This window comes from Mesoplodon mirus, assembly GCF_964341445.2.
Source record: "Mesoplodon mirus genome assembly, chromosome: 8".
NCBI classification, from domain to species: domain Eukaryota; kingdom Metazoa; phylum Chordata; class Mammalia; order Artiodactyla; family Ziphiidae; genus Mesoplodon; species Mesoplodon mirus.
The window spans coordinates 109928091-109944320 of NC_138984.1; the positions used below are offsets into that span (position 1 = coordinate 109928091).

The window sequence follows — 16230 nt, forward strand, 5'->3', positions numbered from 1 at the left end:
TTAAAGTGTTTGCACGGGGGAAATCAAGTGTTCAAGGGTAGGGAGAGGTGAGGAAGGAAACTTTTAATTTAAATTTGATATTGTAGCACTTGATTTTTTCACATTATGAACATGCGTTACTTTGGTAAAAAAAAAAAAAGAAAGAAAAACGTTTAAAAATCAAATTATATTGTAGTTTCTTACCAAGAATTACAAATGAAATAATAATCAGACCAGTTATTTGTTTAAAAAAGAAAGTGCCACGTTTCCAACTTTGTCCCCTGAAACTTACTGTTGAAGATACTAAAGATGATACAGCTTTATAACAAAGTCATTAGATACATGACAATTTAATAAACAAGAACATATGTCCTATGAGTACAGATGTGATGAAAACATTCTCATTAAATTTCTTCAAAAATTTCCTCACAGGGCTTCCCTGGTGGCGCAGTGGTTGAGAGTCCACCTGCCGATGCAAGGGACACACGGGTTCGTGCCCCGGTCCGGGAGGATCCCACATGCCGCAGAGCGGCTGAGCCCATGCGCCATGGCCACTGAGCCTGCGCGTCCGGAGCCTGTGCTCCGCAATGGGAGAGGCCACAGCAGTGAGAGGCCCGTGTACCGAAAAAAAAAAAAAAAAAAAAATTTCCTCACAGAAATTAAAATTTGTACTTACCAAAAGAAAATAATGGTCTTCAGGTTCTGCCCTTAAATATTTAAAGATCACTTGCTCCATAAACCTTTCCATCAAGTCCCAATCTTCAACTATACCATGGCGGATTGGCCACTATTAAAACAAAAAGTAAAACAAGAATTAAATCTTTACTAATATCAGAAAAAATCAAAAATAAAACAGATCATTAGTGAGTATTAGATGAGGAAAGCATTTCTTAGGTGTGCTAATGACACGCAGATCATTGGAAGATGCACACTTAACTATTTAGAGATAAAAGAAATTATTTCTACAACATATTTTCAGATGTCTCAATTAAAAAACACAATGCACATATGTCAAAATGTTAAAAACTGTTCAATCTAGATGGAAGGTCATTGTACCGGTCTTTCTAGACTGCTAAAAGTTTTGTAATAATGGAAACGTAACCTATTAAAATTTAGCCTGTGAAAATGACAGGTTATGACAATTTGCTTAATCTTTATTAGCTCTTTCACAAGCATTTGTTGTGTGCCTAATATATAAAACACCGTTGATAAGTATAGAGCAAGAATAACCATAAATCAATCAAGCAAAATTTTATAAGACAAGTCATATGTATTTGTTATAGAACCACGGTTCCAAAACGGAGCCCCAGGGTACTACAGCAAATTCTCAAAGACACCGCAAATATTTTACATTTTCCAGGGAAATTTGGTGATACTCAGAATCAGTTTGGCACTGCATACCTACTCTTTTAAAGTAGTTCAGTTTCAACGTCAGATCATACTAGATTCCCTTCAAGTAATATCACTTCTTTGAAAAGCTGGGTTGCCAGGAGTTGCTATGATGAAAACTAAACACCTCCCCCCAAAAACCCATGTACAATAAGAAATGAGGACGGTGATGTGCAATCTGATTCCAGGTGTAAGAAACTGTGAAGTGCCCGACAGGCACATGCATCCTACTAGTAATTGTGATTATTTAACAATTAAAAATATGTCTTATTTTTTTCAAGTGGCTACTAAGTTGCTACTTAACAAACAGAACTGTTAGTAATTTCTTTCTAAGTGACACTGTAAAAAATTTTACTGAGAAACTAAGGGCACTGAGAAAGTTTGTGAATCTCTGCAATAAAATAGTTTCACAACAGATGTAACTAAAGATTAGTATTCTGAATATATGAAGACTTCCTTAAGCAAAGTAAAAACGTAGGCATAAAACTTCAAAAAATATACAAAAGAAAAATAAACAAAAAAATACAGTTCCATGCACATAGTACAAATACACCCCCAGTACTTAAGGCTGAATGCATTAGTGAAATAAATATCCTACAGTCATCTACTCAATCGTTCAACCTTTTATCTATTAATTCCTAATATCCACATTTCACCATAGCCTTCTAGATACTAAGTCATTATACTTAAAAAATAACTTTTACTCCCCACTTTGCTTTAGGGAAGGAAAAAATGTACTACATCATTCATTTTATAACATTACTGGAACTGATATATTTTAATGTTCTAAGTGTCGTTTATTCATTTATTCCTCATTTATTATTGTGCACCTACTATAACCATTGGCACAAATGCTAAGGACATAAACATCCTGCCATAAGGAGCTGTCCAGTGAAAGAAACAGATACAAACATAATACTGTAAGTTTTTAAGGAAATAAAGTACCTAGGACAAGATGATCAACTTGGCTTCAGAGGGAAAATGGGAACGCTCCTATTCCTCTATGACTGAGGAGGTCGTATCTAAGCTGGGTCTTAAAGGAGCAACCTTGTTAATTTTGTTTTCAGGGGGTGGGGTAAATAGAGAATAGAAACAAATATATACAAACACCGCAATAATATACAAACACAACAGTTATCAATGAAAAACACGTGTGCCTTTAGGGAAAGGGGTGTAGACAGATAGATCAGTTCTACATGAAGGGGACCAGGTTCTCAAAAACTGTTACTTGCCTTGTACTTGGGTTTTATTCTATAAGAAACAGAACATCAGTAGAAATTTTCAAGCAGGGTATAAACAAGAATAGCTTCGATTTTTAATAAGATTATTAGAGCAGCATTGGGAAAGCTGAAATGAATCTTAAAAGAACCAAGGAAGAAAGACTAAGAGCCCCAGTTGTGGTGTAAATAACGCTAGGCCAGATTCAAGATTTCTGTCACTACGAGGAAAAACTCAAAGATATCATCACTAGGTTTCTAGCTCTAGAGTCAGGATGGAAAGGATCTATTAATTAAGACACAAAAGTTGTGTTTTGTCTTATCTTGGAATAAGCAAGGGTAGAGTATATGTAATAAATTTTGTTTTGAGTATATTAAACTCAAGAGCCAGGTGGTAGGTAGGTGACAGTAGGTACTTGGAAATGGGGTCAAGGAATTGGAAGCAGAGATGTAGGCTGTGGTTGTTGACGAAGGTGTGGATGAGACCACCTAGAGAAAGTCTCTAATAAAGAAAGAAAAGAGAATCAAGGACAGTACCTGGGAAATACTGACATCTGAGTAGTAGGCAAAGGATAAAGAACCAGTGACACAGTAGGGGAAAAAAATAAACAAGTAACAAATAAAAAGAATAGTTCACGTTAGGAAGAGAACCAGCAGAGTAATCTTGTGAAAGAAAGACAAATCAAGCAGGATGAAAATTGTTACATATAATTGGATTTAACAAAGAGCTTATCAAATAATGAGACTAAATAAGAAGTTTGGTTTTAAAAGAGGAAAATAAAACAATAGCTAAAATGCTGAGGAAAGAAAGTAGGATTGAAAGATTTTTTGTCGTTTGGGTGTGTTTGTTGCATTTGGAAGACATGAAAATGTGTTTAAAAGAACAGAATCAACGCAGAGGAACTCTGGCCTCTCAGCTCACCGACTTCATCACATTTAAAGGTGTCTTTTCCATTTTGGCCACAGTTTAGATCACCACTATCATCTCTAAATCCCTGAAATGCAAGTACACCCCTCTCTGATCACAACTTCTTATCCTTCTAGCATACTCCAGCACCTCACTGTATCTCTCTCGATCACAATTAGACTTGCAGTCCACTGGCTGTTGTAATTCTTCCCTCGCCAAAAACCATCCCCCTCACAACACACACAAACACACACAGAGTTTAGATTTTAGGCCCCATCACTTTGACTATTCATACTTCCTTTTGTCATTCCATCTACCAAAACCCAACCCAACAGTCCTACCCTAAACTTGCCTAGGCCCAGAATGCTGATCACACAAATCACACAGAACTGGTTGATAAAACTAAGAATTCATAATTGCTATTCCCAAATGGACCTAAATTTACCTGGCAAGCCTTTGTTTCCCTACTCTGTTATCCACAGGGATGATTTTAAGTATCCTCCCTATCACTCAGATTTCACTTTCTCCCCCCGATTTCCTGGGCAGCAGAGATAACATCACCATGTATTTCACAAGGAAAGCAGAAGACTACAGTCAGGAATCCAACTTTTCTTCACCAAATCTATAAAACTGATTCCATCCTTACCTCTTTTTTCTTTTTCATTTTTTATAATGTAAGAGATCCTCCATATATCAATTAGATCATCTGGATTCCATCCCTTTAACTTTGTCAAGAGCCCTGTACTATACTCCGTCTTTCCTGTTACTTTAATCTTTTTCTAATGACTCTTTCACACTAGCATTTAAGCATCTCTTCCATTTTAAGCCCACAACTTGTCTCTTCATCTCTCCTTCCCAATCAAAGCTAAACCTCACTGAATATTACTGTCATTTTTTCCTTGTCATTCATAATCCAATCGACTTTAATCTAGCCTCACTGCTCTTCTAAAACTATTCTTATTAAGATTATAAATGACATCCTTGTAGCTAAAGACAGCAAATAACCTATGGGCTCTAGCTTACTTGGTCGCGGCATCCCACACTCTTCTCTCTCCTTCCTGTTTACCCAGTCTCTCTAACTGCGCCTTCTCAGTCTCCTTTGTAGGCTTTCCTCCTCCATCCAAATCTAAATGATGCATTGATCAGGCTCTGTCCTAGGCCTAGCCCTAGGGAATCTTACCCCTTCCAAAGGTAACTAATACCTTCTAAATATTTATCTCCAGTTCTGTCTTGTTTCTAAGCTCCAAGAGCCGAATATTTGTATAACTACAAGCCACTTATAATTATTTCTTCAATGGCTTCCTTTCCACCAATTATAACAGACAAAGTCAGGAAAGCCATTTTTCTTATTTAATGTCAGCACCTAGTAAAGTTGTTTATACCTGGTAGTTGTTTGTTAATGAATAAATTACTAAAATGGAAGAAAAGAGGGACCAAGGAAGAAATGTGCAAATTAGGTAAAGTCAATTTGAATAGTGTTTCCCTTTTGGTGCAAGTGGGGTAGTGACTGTGGGAGCAGACACAAGGAAAGCATCTGGGTTACTAGACTTGTTCTATGTCCTGAACTTTTATGATTACAGTCACAAAAATTTTTAAACTGTGTAACTAAGCCTTACCTATTTTACTGTATATAAATTATACCTCAATAATAAAGGAGAAGGAGGAAGAATGGTCGGGAACAAACAAGAAAGGGAAAAAGATAAAAAGGAGGAAAGAGCATTTCCAGATGACATAGGCTTCAAAAGGGCAGAAAGTGTGGGTGTGAATAAAGACGGGAGGGAAATATCTCTAGGTGTGGCGATGTGGAGGCAAGAGAAAGCCAATCACATTAATGATTCTGAGATGGAAAAAGTAAATACTGCTCACCTGAAGGGGCTAAAATCTTCCTCTTGGGGAAAAAAAACACTAGTCAAAGCAAGGCTGGGAGAAGCCACAGAGAAGAAGAAATTTCTATTGTGAAGAGGTTGAGGGTATTAGGCTTGTAATTGACTGAAATTCCAAGTGGCACAATTATAGAACAAACTAATTTTTTGAAACAGAATGTTATTTATATTTATACAAATCATAAAAATATACCTTTGTTGCATATGTAGGTTTTTCTATTGCTTCATCACCAATGAAGAAATCTAGGTCATCAACACCTTTCATCACCCTCCTTTGAGCTTGATCACCCACTTTTGCTGACTCCTTAATAGCAATACCTTTAAAATAGAAGTTATTTATACATGTCAAAAATTGTATTTTTTCAAGTGAGACAAATTTTTCATTTGTATTTCTTCCGTAATAAAGTGTTACTAAATAGAACATGATCTAGTATATTTAAAGTGTCAAATTAAAGCAAAAAGGTCATTAAAAAAAAAAAGACAAAATTCATCTAATACAATGAAAACTCAACTTCCACCCAGAGACAAGGCCTCAAGTGTAAAAAGCCCAAAAAACAAAAGTACTGCTGTGGGAATGTTTCAGTTATATTTTTAAAAACTATGTGAGATCTATTTTGATCTGAGTAAAATTATAATTTCACCAAGTCAACCTATGCTTGATGGACAATCAGAAAGAAAAAACTGAAAAACAGTTATAAAAGTAGGAAAATTGCATGGGGAAATTTTTTTTAAAGCTTTCTTCAAATTTCTATCCTATTTGCATTATTATGAACTAGTAATTTAGGTATAACACTGGCATAAAGACCTGTTAAACTTAAATCACATATACAAAAGGAAATTTCAAATCATTTAGGTAAAAACCACAACAATCTCCTTATATAATTTCAGAAATCCAGCATACAGTTCTAGACCTAAAACTTGTAAATTTCTTAATTAAGTTATAAATTTCTGAATCCTTGAAGTTAAAAAAACAGTTCTTCATTCAAAATATCTGCCTGGGGACTTCACTGGCGGTCCAGTGGTTAAGAGTCTGTGCTTCCACTGAAGGGTATCTGGGTTCCATCCCTGATCAGGGAGCTAAGATCCTGCATGATGCACGGCACGGACAAAAATTAAAAAAAAAAAAAGGGGGGGGGGGTTGCTTCCCTGGTAGCGCAGTGGTTGAGAGTCCACCTGCCAATGCAGGGGACACGGGTTCGTGCCCCGGTCCGGGAAGATCCCACATGCTGCAGAGCGGCTGGGCCCCGTGAGCCATGGCCGCTGAGCCTGCGCATCCGGAGCCTGTGCTCCGCAGCGGGAGAGGCCACAGCAGTGAGAGGCCCGCGTACCACCAAAAAAAAAAAAAAAAATTTGCATGCACATAAGCTGATGTGGCACCCAACGGTTACACTTTCCTTTAATAACAATTTATACCCTTAATAAGGGGGGTAGAAAATACTGAAGGAAGTTCTAGATCCAATCTACTTCTAAATGTTAGAAAGCTTCTCTAGCAATTTATTTACAATGTACACAGACATCAGATGGCTCACTATAAACTTCCTAAAAAACAAAGATTATGAAAATAACTTTGAACCATATCCACAGGTTTTCCAGATCAAATCTGTGCTCATCAGTGGCAGTGATTATACTGTGGCCCATTATAAAACTGCACCTGCAGCGTTAAAACTGGCTGGGTGAAAAAAACCCAAAATCAAAAACCTTCTTTCATACACAAGTGGATTTTTAACGTGCCACAACTTCTCATAGGACAATGAAAACTAAAACTGAAAATTTTGGCAGAAAGGTGAAATAGAGAAAGGATACAGTGGTGATGAGAACCCAAGGTTCAAAAGTTCAAAATTATATGGGCTTCCAACAAAGACTGAACACAGCCACTTAAGAACATAAGCAAAACCAAATTTTACAAGGATGAGAGTTAACATATCAGTAATCTCCTGAAATAAACGTTTAATCACAACATAATGCTTTATAAAAGATTATAAATTAAGAGATTGCAAAATCAGCATTTTATGGGTTGAATTGTGTACCCCCAGAAAGATATGTTTACGTCCTGACTTCTAGTACCTCAGAGTGTGACCTTACTTGGAAATAGGGTCTTTCAAGTTAAAGTGAGGTTAGCAGGATGGGCTATAATCCCATGACTGGTGTTTTTATAAAAATAGGAAATTTGGACATATCCACGCACGGAAGAAAAACAATGTGAAGACAGGGCAGCCATGTGACTGGAGTGATGCATATACAAGCCAAGGAACATCAAGGGCTGTCCGCAAACACCAGAAGCTTTAAGAGGCAAGGAAGATTTCTCCCCTAAAGCTGTCAGCAAGATCTTGGCCCTGCTGACACCTTGATTTCAGACTTTCTCCAGGACTGTAAGTTTCTGTTGTTTTAAGTCACCTGGTTTTTGGTACTTTGTCTCGGCAGCCTTGGGAAACGAATACAACCAATACACAATGGTATAATACTAAACTCAAATATAACTAATGTCAAGTACTAGTCCACAAAAGTACTTCTATTTTAGTCAGCAATAGAGGCAATATTTGTTGTCAAAGTCTTAAACAACAAACTGTCAATATGTTTATATATAAATGCAGGACAAAAGTAAAAAAACAAAACAAAAAAGCAAATCTGTCCCTCAGTGTAGATAACAAATATGCATGAATAAAACATAAAGAAAAAGACAACAGTACTACAAATTAAGACCACTATATTCCTATGAATGAGCATCAGTGTCCCCTAAAATCTATTCCAGGCATTAAAGAATCAGACTTAGGTAACAGCCTAAATTCTCAGATAGTAAGAGTTAGATTATTAGATAATAATCCCTAGAGAAGTATACCAAAAGTATATCAGAAGTGCAAAAGTCAAATAGGTTTGTTTCTAGAGAGTGAAAAAAAATATGTACTAGCTTAGCTCCCCCTTTAAAGATAATTTTGACACACGCTTCACACATTTTTAATTTTGTTCTTACTATATATAAACAACAAAACAATCAACCTGTTCAAGTCTGATGAGTACCCAATTGAGACTAAAGATCTGCAGTTTTGGGCAAGCAAAGTAATTTCTATCTCATTCTCAACTTCACAGATTTTGGATCCTAAGCTGCTTTCACTATTCTCTGCATGCTTATTTTTCCACTTCCTTCTTTTTTTTTTTTTTTTTTCTTTTTGCGGTATGCGGGCCTCTCACTGCTGTGGCCTCCCCCGTTGCGGAGCACAGGCTCCGGATGCGCAGGCCCAGCGGCCATGGCTCACGGGCCCAGCCGCTCCGCGGCATATGGGATCCTCCCAGACCGGGGCACGAACCCGTATCCCCTGCATCGGCAGGCGGACTCTCAACCACTGCGCCACCAGGGAGGCCCCCACTTCCTTCTTATTTTCATAAATTAATAAGAATACACAAAAACATTCAAATAGTCTAATACTAGTGATACCAGAACTGTCTAGGAGTTAGCACCACCAAGGAATGGCTCAAAAGGTTTATCATGGGGCTTCCCTGGTGGCGCAGTGGTTGAGAGTCTGCCTGCCGATGCAGGGGACATGGGTTCGTGCCCCGGTCTGGGAAGATCCCACGTGCCGCGGAGCAGCTGGGCCTGTGAGCCATGGACGCTGAGCCTGCACGTCCGGAGCCTGTGCTCTGCAATGGGAGAGGCCACAACAGTGAGAGGCCTGCGTACCGCAAAAAAAAAAAAAAAAAAAAAAAAAAAGGTTTATCATCTGATACGCTAAAGTCCTAACTTGGCATAGGTCACGTGGTTCAGAAATGTTACTACGTTATGTTCAAAAGGTGAATTGTCTAAAAGTCAGAAGCCTAAAACAGGTTCATCTAGGAACACATACATAGCCCAGGCTAAAGTGGACAGTCAGCTAAAGTGAAGTTAACAGAAATAAGATAAAACAAAAACAATATACGTATGGCTATAAGATGTCAGAAAACAGCTGAAGTCTGCATCTCTAAAGATGAGATGCCATCCTATTTTGAAACATGAGCTCTTGTCAGGGATGTCAACAAGCACGAGCCCTGCAAACAATCACATCCACAAACCAAAGGACAACCTTTGTAGGCGTGTGATGGAGAATATGCATTACTTAATAGTAACACACACACACATCATTAACAGCAATACCCTCAAAGCCGAAAACTGTTTAATTATCAGCTCATTCATTTTTGTCTTTAAAAAGGTATCTGGCAGATCTGGTAAATGAAGAGCTAAACAGAGATCTGAAATGAATGGTCAGAGGTACAGAAATGAGGCCATGCTTAGAACTTGGCAAACCATGTTTTTAAAGGACTAAATCTTACAGAGTGTCAAAAATGATTATTTATTTTACTTTATTAAAAGATATTAAATCAGCTTTTTTGTGACTTAAAAGAAATACTTACAGGAAGGGATGATAAACTGTGGTTCCGTATTTCCAGCATATCCTAGTTTTGTATACCTGAAAAACAAAAAGAATTTCATAAGGATTTCACAAATATCTCAGCAATTATGAATTTAATTCTTAGATTTCCATTTGTTATAAAGTGAGATTCCACTCTGGGTAAATAATATACAAAATTCCATCATTTCAGTTCATTTAAACATCTCTGCTTTCAACATTATATCAAAATTATAAATACCCATAGCTTTTAACCAGGAACTGCACTTCTAGAAATTGATCCTACAGGGATATTCATACATGTACAAAATAACATGTAACAGGGCCTTTTGCGACACTCTTGCTTATAATAGCAAAAGACTGGAAATAAACAGCCATCAAACTAGTTAAATATGCTTCGTTTATACTGTAGAATATTATGAAGTTATTAAAAAAGAGATTGAAGAAGCTCCTTATGTACAGATATGGAACAATCTCCAAAAGGTATTGTTAACTGAACAAAAGCAAGGTACAGAACAATGGTTTGACTATGTGATATTTGTATAAAAGGAAAGGGTAGGGGAAAAACATGTAAAACACAAGCTGCTCATCTCCTCACACGGCCCTGCAATAAACCTTTCTCCGCTCCGAACTCCGATGTTTCGGTTTGTTTGGCCTCATTGTTCAGTAGCATCTTCAGAAAAACTCTTCCTTCAGACAGCTAGTAGACACTTTGATAACTTTTCCTCCCCTTAAGCTTTAAACATGGGATTAAACAGCTTGGATTTTTCTTAAATCTGCCATTTGGATAATTGGATTACTTAGTATAGGAGTCAGACATGGGACAAACGTTCACATTTGGAAGTTACTTACTCAAACTGACTACAGATCCATGCAATTACTATCAAAATCCCAACAATGTTTTTTGGGAGAAAGAGAAAATCTATCCTAAAATTCATATGGAATCTCAAGGGACTATGAATAGCCAAAACAATCTCGAACAAAGTTGGAGGTCTCACACTTCCTGATTTAAAAACTTAGTACAAAGTTACAGTAACGAAAGCTGTGTGGCACTGGCATAGAGACACACAGACTAATGGAATAGGACAGAACCCAGAAATAAATCCTCCCATATATGGTCAAATAATTTTTGACAAGGGTGCCATAACCATTCAAACAGGGAAAGGATAGTCTTTTCGAGAAAGGGTGCTGGGAAAACTGGAAATCCATTAATTAATGAACATGGCCTTTTATCTTATACCACAGACAAAATTTAACTCAAAATGGATCAAGACCTACACATAAGATCTAAAACTATAAAACTCTTTGAGGAAAATATAGGGGACAAAGCTTTATGACATTAAATTTGGCAAGGATTTCTTGGACATGACACAAGGAGGCAACAACAACCATAAAAAATAACTTGAACATCATCAAAATTAATAACTTTGGGGTACCAAAGGACACTATCAATAGTGTGCAAAGGCAACCCACAAAATGGAAGAAAACAGTTACAAATCATATATCTGATAAGGAGTTAATATCCAGAATATATAAAGAACTCCTACAACCCAACAACAAAATAAACAACCCAGTTTTTAAAACAGGCAAAGGACTTGAATAGACATTTCTACAAAGGAGATATACAAAAGGCCAACAAGCACATGAAAAGATGCTCAACATTATTAATAATTAAGAAAATTCAAATCAAAACCAAAATGAGATACCACTTCACATCCATTAGGATGGCTATTACCAAAACATCAAAAACAAAAACAAACAAACAAAAATATCAGTGAGGATATGGAGAAACTGGAACCCTTGCACACTGCTGACAGGAATGTAAAATGGTGCAGCTGCTACAAAAAACAATACGGCAATTCCTCAAAAAATTAATCACAGAATTACCACAAAATCCAGCAATGCCGTTTCTGGGTATATACCAAAAAAAAAAAAAAAAGAAAGCAGGGGCGTCAATAGATTTTTGTACACCAATGTTCACAGCAACATTATGCATAATAGACAAAAGGTGGAAGCAACGCAAGGGTCCACTGACAGATGAATGGATAAACAAATGTGGTATATACATACAACGGAATATTAGTTAGCCTTCAAAAGGAAGGAAATTCTGACACATGCTACATACAATATGAATGAACCTTGAGGACATCATCCTAAGTGAAATAAGCCAATCACAAATGGTCAAATACTATATGATTCCACTTAAATGAGGTACCTAAAATAGTCAAATTCACAGAGACAGAAGCAGGATGATGGCTGCCAGGGATGGAGGTGAGGTATGGTTGTTACTGTTTTATGGGTACAGAGTTTCAGTTTGGGAAGATGAAAAAGTTCTGAAGAAGAATGGTGGTGATAGTTGTGAATGTACTTAATGCCACTAAACTGTACACTTAAAAATGGCTAAAACTGTCAATTTTATGTTGTGTATATTTTACAACAATTTTCTTAAAAAGCTATGTAAACTTGACAGCTACTGGGGAAAATAATTAAATTCTGTACATATCGTACATGTTAAAACAAAATAAATCTAAATGGATGAAATATTAAAACAGGGCAGGGAAATAAACCATAAACTTTAAAAGGTAATGCAGGATAACTTCTTTATAACCCTGGAATAGGGGAGTCTTAGTAACTATAATTCAAAATCCAGACATTAAAAAAAGACTGATACTCCAATTATGTGAAAATTTATAACTTCTTCACAAAAACATACCAAAAGTAGCCAAAAGAAAAATGACCAGAAGAGAAAAATTATCTGCACTCAGAGACAAAGAATTAATCACCTTAATATATAAAGGATATCTAGAAGGTGATGTCAACAAGGGAGGTAAATAAGGAGAGAAGAAAGGAAGAGTGAAAGGTAAAAGACAATAACCATTCAAAGAAAGAAATATAAATGGCTATAAATGAAAAGATGCTCAACTCTGTGGGGTAAAAAAAGAAAAAAAAAGGCAAATTAAAAGTACACTGAGGTAAATTTCATACATTCCTAGTTGGAATGACAGAAAATACTCAAAATCATTTGTAAATAAAACAGCCACTTTGGAAAACACTTAAACATTCACTTACCATATGACCCAGCAATTCTACTTCTAGGTATATACCAAAGAAAATATGTCCCCACAAAGAAGTGTAAACATTTGTTCACAAAAGCATTATTCATAATGGCCCAAAACTGGAAGCACAGTGTATATTCATCAAGAAAACAGATAAGCAAGGCTTGATATATTCATACAAACCAAAATTATTCCATCTATGAAGAATCAGGAAAATGTAACCCATTCTCTAAGGAAAAGACACTCAACAGAAGATGAAATGACACAATGTTGGAATTATCAGATAAAGACTTGAAAGCTGCTGTGACTGTCACAATGAAATAGTAATGACTAGTAGTAAACATCACAGAAACTCTAAAACTATTAAAAAGAACAAATGGAAATTACAGAACTGAAAAATGCAATGTCAGGTATAAAAAATTCTCTGGATGAGCTAAACAGCAGAACAGAGGAAATAATCAGTGAACGTGAAGGCAGATCAGTAAAAATCATTCAGTCTTACAAGAGAGGGGAAAAAAATTAAAAAGAGAGACACAAAGTGAAAAGAATAGATCCTCAGAGACTTGGGGAACAATATCTGAAAGGTGACATAGGTTCCAGAAGGAAGGGAGAGAGAGAGAGAGATGCAGAATAAATCCAAAGAAAACCATACCTATGCACATCATAATCAAACTACTGAAAATCAAAGATAAAGAAAAATCTTGAAAGCAGCCGGAGAAAAATGGCTCATTAACAGGAAACAAAAATTCAAATTACTAGCACCTTCTTATGAGAAACTATGGAGGCCAAAAGACAGTGGAATAACATTTTTTAAGTCTGAAGGAGGTGCAAATATAGTCAGCCCAGAAATCTTTTAAGAGCAAAAATATCCTTCAAAAATGAAAGTGCAATAAAGACATTTTTGAAATAAAAGAAAACTCATTCTCCAAGATAGATCACATCTTGGGTCACAAATCAAGCCTTGGGAAATTTAAGAAAACTGAAATCCTATCAAGCATCTTTTCTGGCCACAATGCTATGAGACGAAATCAATTACAGGAAAAAAACTGTAAAAAACACAAATACATGGAGGCTAAACAGTGCACTACTAAATAACCAAGAGATCACTGAAAAACTCAAAGAAGAAATAAAAAACTACATAGAAACAAGTAACGATGAAAACACGACGACCCAAAACATATGGGATGCAGCAAAAGCAGTTCTAAGAGGGAAGTTATAGCAATCCAATCTCACCTCAAGAAACAAGAAAAATCTCAAATAAACAATCTAACCATACACTTAAAACAACTAGAGAAAGAAGAACAAAGAAAACCCAAAGTCAGTAGAAGGAAAGAAATCATAAAGATCAGAGCAGAAACAAATGAAATAGAAATGAAGAAAGCAAAGATCAATAAAACTAAAAGCTGGTTCTTTGAGAATATAAACAAAATTGCTAAACCCTCAACCAGACTCATCAAGAAAAAAAGGGAGAGGATGCAAATCAATAAAATTAGAAATGAAAGAGGAGAAATCACAACTGACACTGCAGAAATACAAAGGATTATATACATGGAATCTAAAAATAAATAAATGGTAGTGATGAACCTAGCTGCAGGGCAGGAATAAAGAGGTAGACACAGAGAATGGACTCGATGACATGGGGTGGGAGGGCGAAGTGAGAGTAGCATCGACATATATACACTACCAAATGTATAACAGTAGGCTGGCGGGAAAGCAGCAGCACAGCAGAGAGAGATGGGCTTGGCGCTTTGCGATGACCTAGAGGGGTGAGATAGGAAGGATGGGAGGGAGACTCATGCGGGAGGAGATAGGGGACATGTGTATGCATATGGCTGATTCGCTTTGTTGTGCAACAGAAACTAACAGGGTATTGTGAAGCAATTATACTCCAATAGAGATCTATTAAAAAAAGGAAAAAAGAAAAAAAAAACTCACTGCCATCAAACCTAAGCTAAATAAAGTTCTTCAGGCTGAGGGGAAATGATACCAGAGGGAAACTATGGTATTAATGAAGAACATCAGAAATGGGGAACAGCTAAGTAAATGAGACTTTTCTCTGCTTAATTTTTTAACATACTTTTGACTATTTAAAGCAAAAATCAAATTATCTTGTGGGGTTATAACATATGCAGATGTAATACCTATGATAACTACAGCATACAAGGGCAGTAGGGTAGAGGGAGTGTCAAGAGAGTCAACAGTTCTACAGAGATGCATGGTTTCGACTCTGCATAAAGTTGTAAATTATTAACTCTAAGTAAAAAAATAAATAAAATGGTATATCAAAATTCAACTATACCAATTTTTACATTAAATGTAATACGCTACAGTCTCCAATTAAAAGGGAGGGAAGGAAGGAAGAGAGAGAGAGAGAGAAGAAAGAGAAAGGAAGAAAAAGAAAGGAAGAAAGTCCCAACTATATATTGTCTGCATGATATGCACTTTAGAGATGGAGAATGAAGATGGATGGAAGGCAAATAGTAAACTAAGTTTGAAGTGGCTGTATTGATATCAGATGAAACTTCTTTAAGAAAAAGAGTTAACACCAGAGATAAAGAGAAATTTTATAATAAAAGGATAAATTCATCAAGAAGACATAACAATCTTAAATGTACATGTGCCTATTAACAGTTTAACGTCAAGCATGGTTTAATAGTACAAAAATCAAGGCTCTACTTTTTAGAACACCTCAATGAATTTCACTGGTTGGAAGACTACCCTATTTCCCTTCCCAGACTCATCTAAGTACCCACAATTCACTTTCATAATCCTCAACCCCTGCAATATACTCTCTTATGTATGAAGTAGAAAGAATCACTTTTATAAAGCCTTGATAATTATATTTAGGAACAAAAAATATAAATCCTAGCTCTTACAAAATATAAATGCTCCATCCTTCTTTTCATTGTTGCTTTTGTTTTATTTTATCCTAATCCTTTTTTTCCTCAAAGGCCCTTTTCAAATCTTCCATTTTCATCAGTCCTTTGAGAACACATCTGATTTTCATAGTATGATTCCCAGGCAAAATTAGTACAGTCCTAATACCTTCCAACTTGCTGTTCCTTAATAAATGGTGTGTGTGTATGTGTTTTCCTGCCTATGTACACATGTGTCTATTTTTAATATTAATTACACTATACTTTATTACTTTGAAATATCTCAAGAATACTTTCAAATCTAGTCCTAAACAGGAAAAATACATTTTGTGAATACCTTGATACTTTCATATCAAATATTTTTTGTCAATTGTAAACAAAAATTTACATATATATGTAGAGAAAAAATAAAACTACACAAGAATAATTCTATTATATAATGCTAGCATATACATACACTTTGTCTTCTGGAAGTCTACACAAGAAATAGTAAATTCTGATTATCTACAGATAGCAGGATGGGAGAATTTTGTTTTTCAAATTAACA

At 36.0% G+C, this 16230-nt stretch overlaps 1 protein-coding gene across 1 annotated transcript in view; it reads right to left on the reverse strand.

The window, feature by feature from the left end:
• ACTR3 (actin related protein 3) overlaps positions 1 to 16230 on the reverse strand; it is a 58436-nt gene that overhangs the window by 27150 nt on the left and 15056 nt on the right. The window contains exons 2-4 of the mRNA XM_082631556.1: positions 9756 to 9811; positions 5569 to 5693; positions 656 to 766 (exon numbers count right to left, since the gene is read on the reverse strand). Coding sequence (XP_082487682.1) covers positions 656 to 766; positions 5569 to 5693; positions 9756 to 9811 — 292 coding nt within the window. The remainder of the gene's footprint in view (positions 1 to 655; positions 767 to 5568; positions 5694 to 9755; positions 9812 to 16230) is intronic.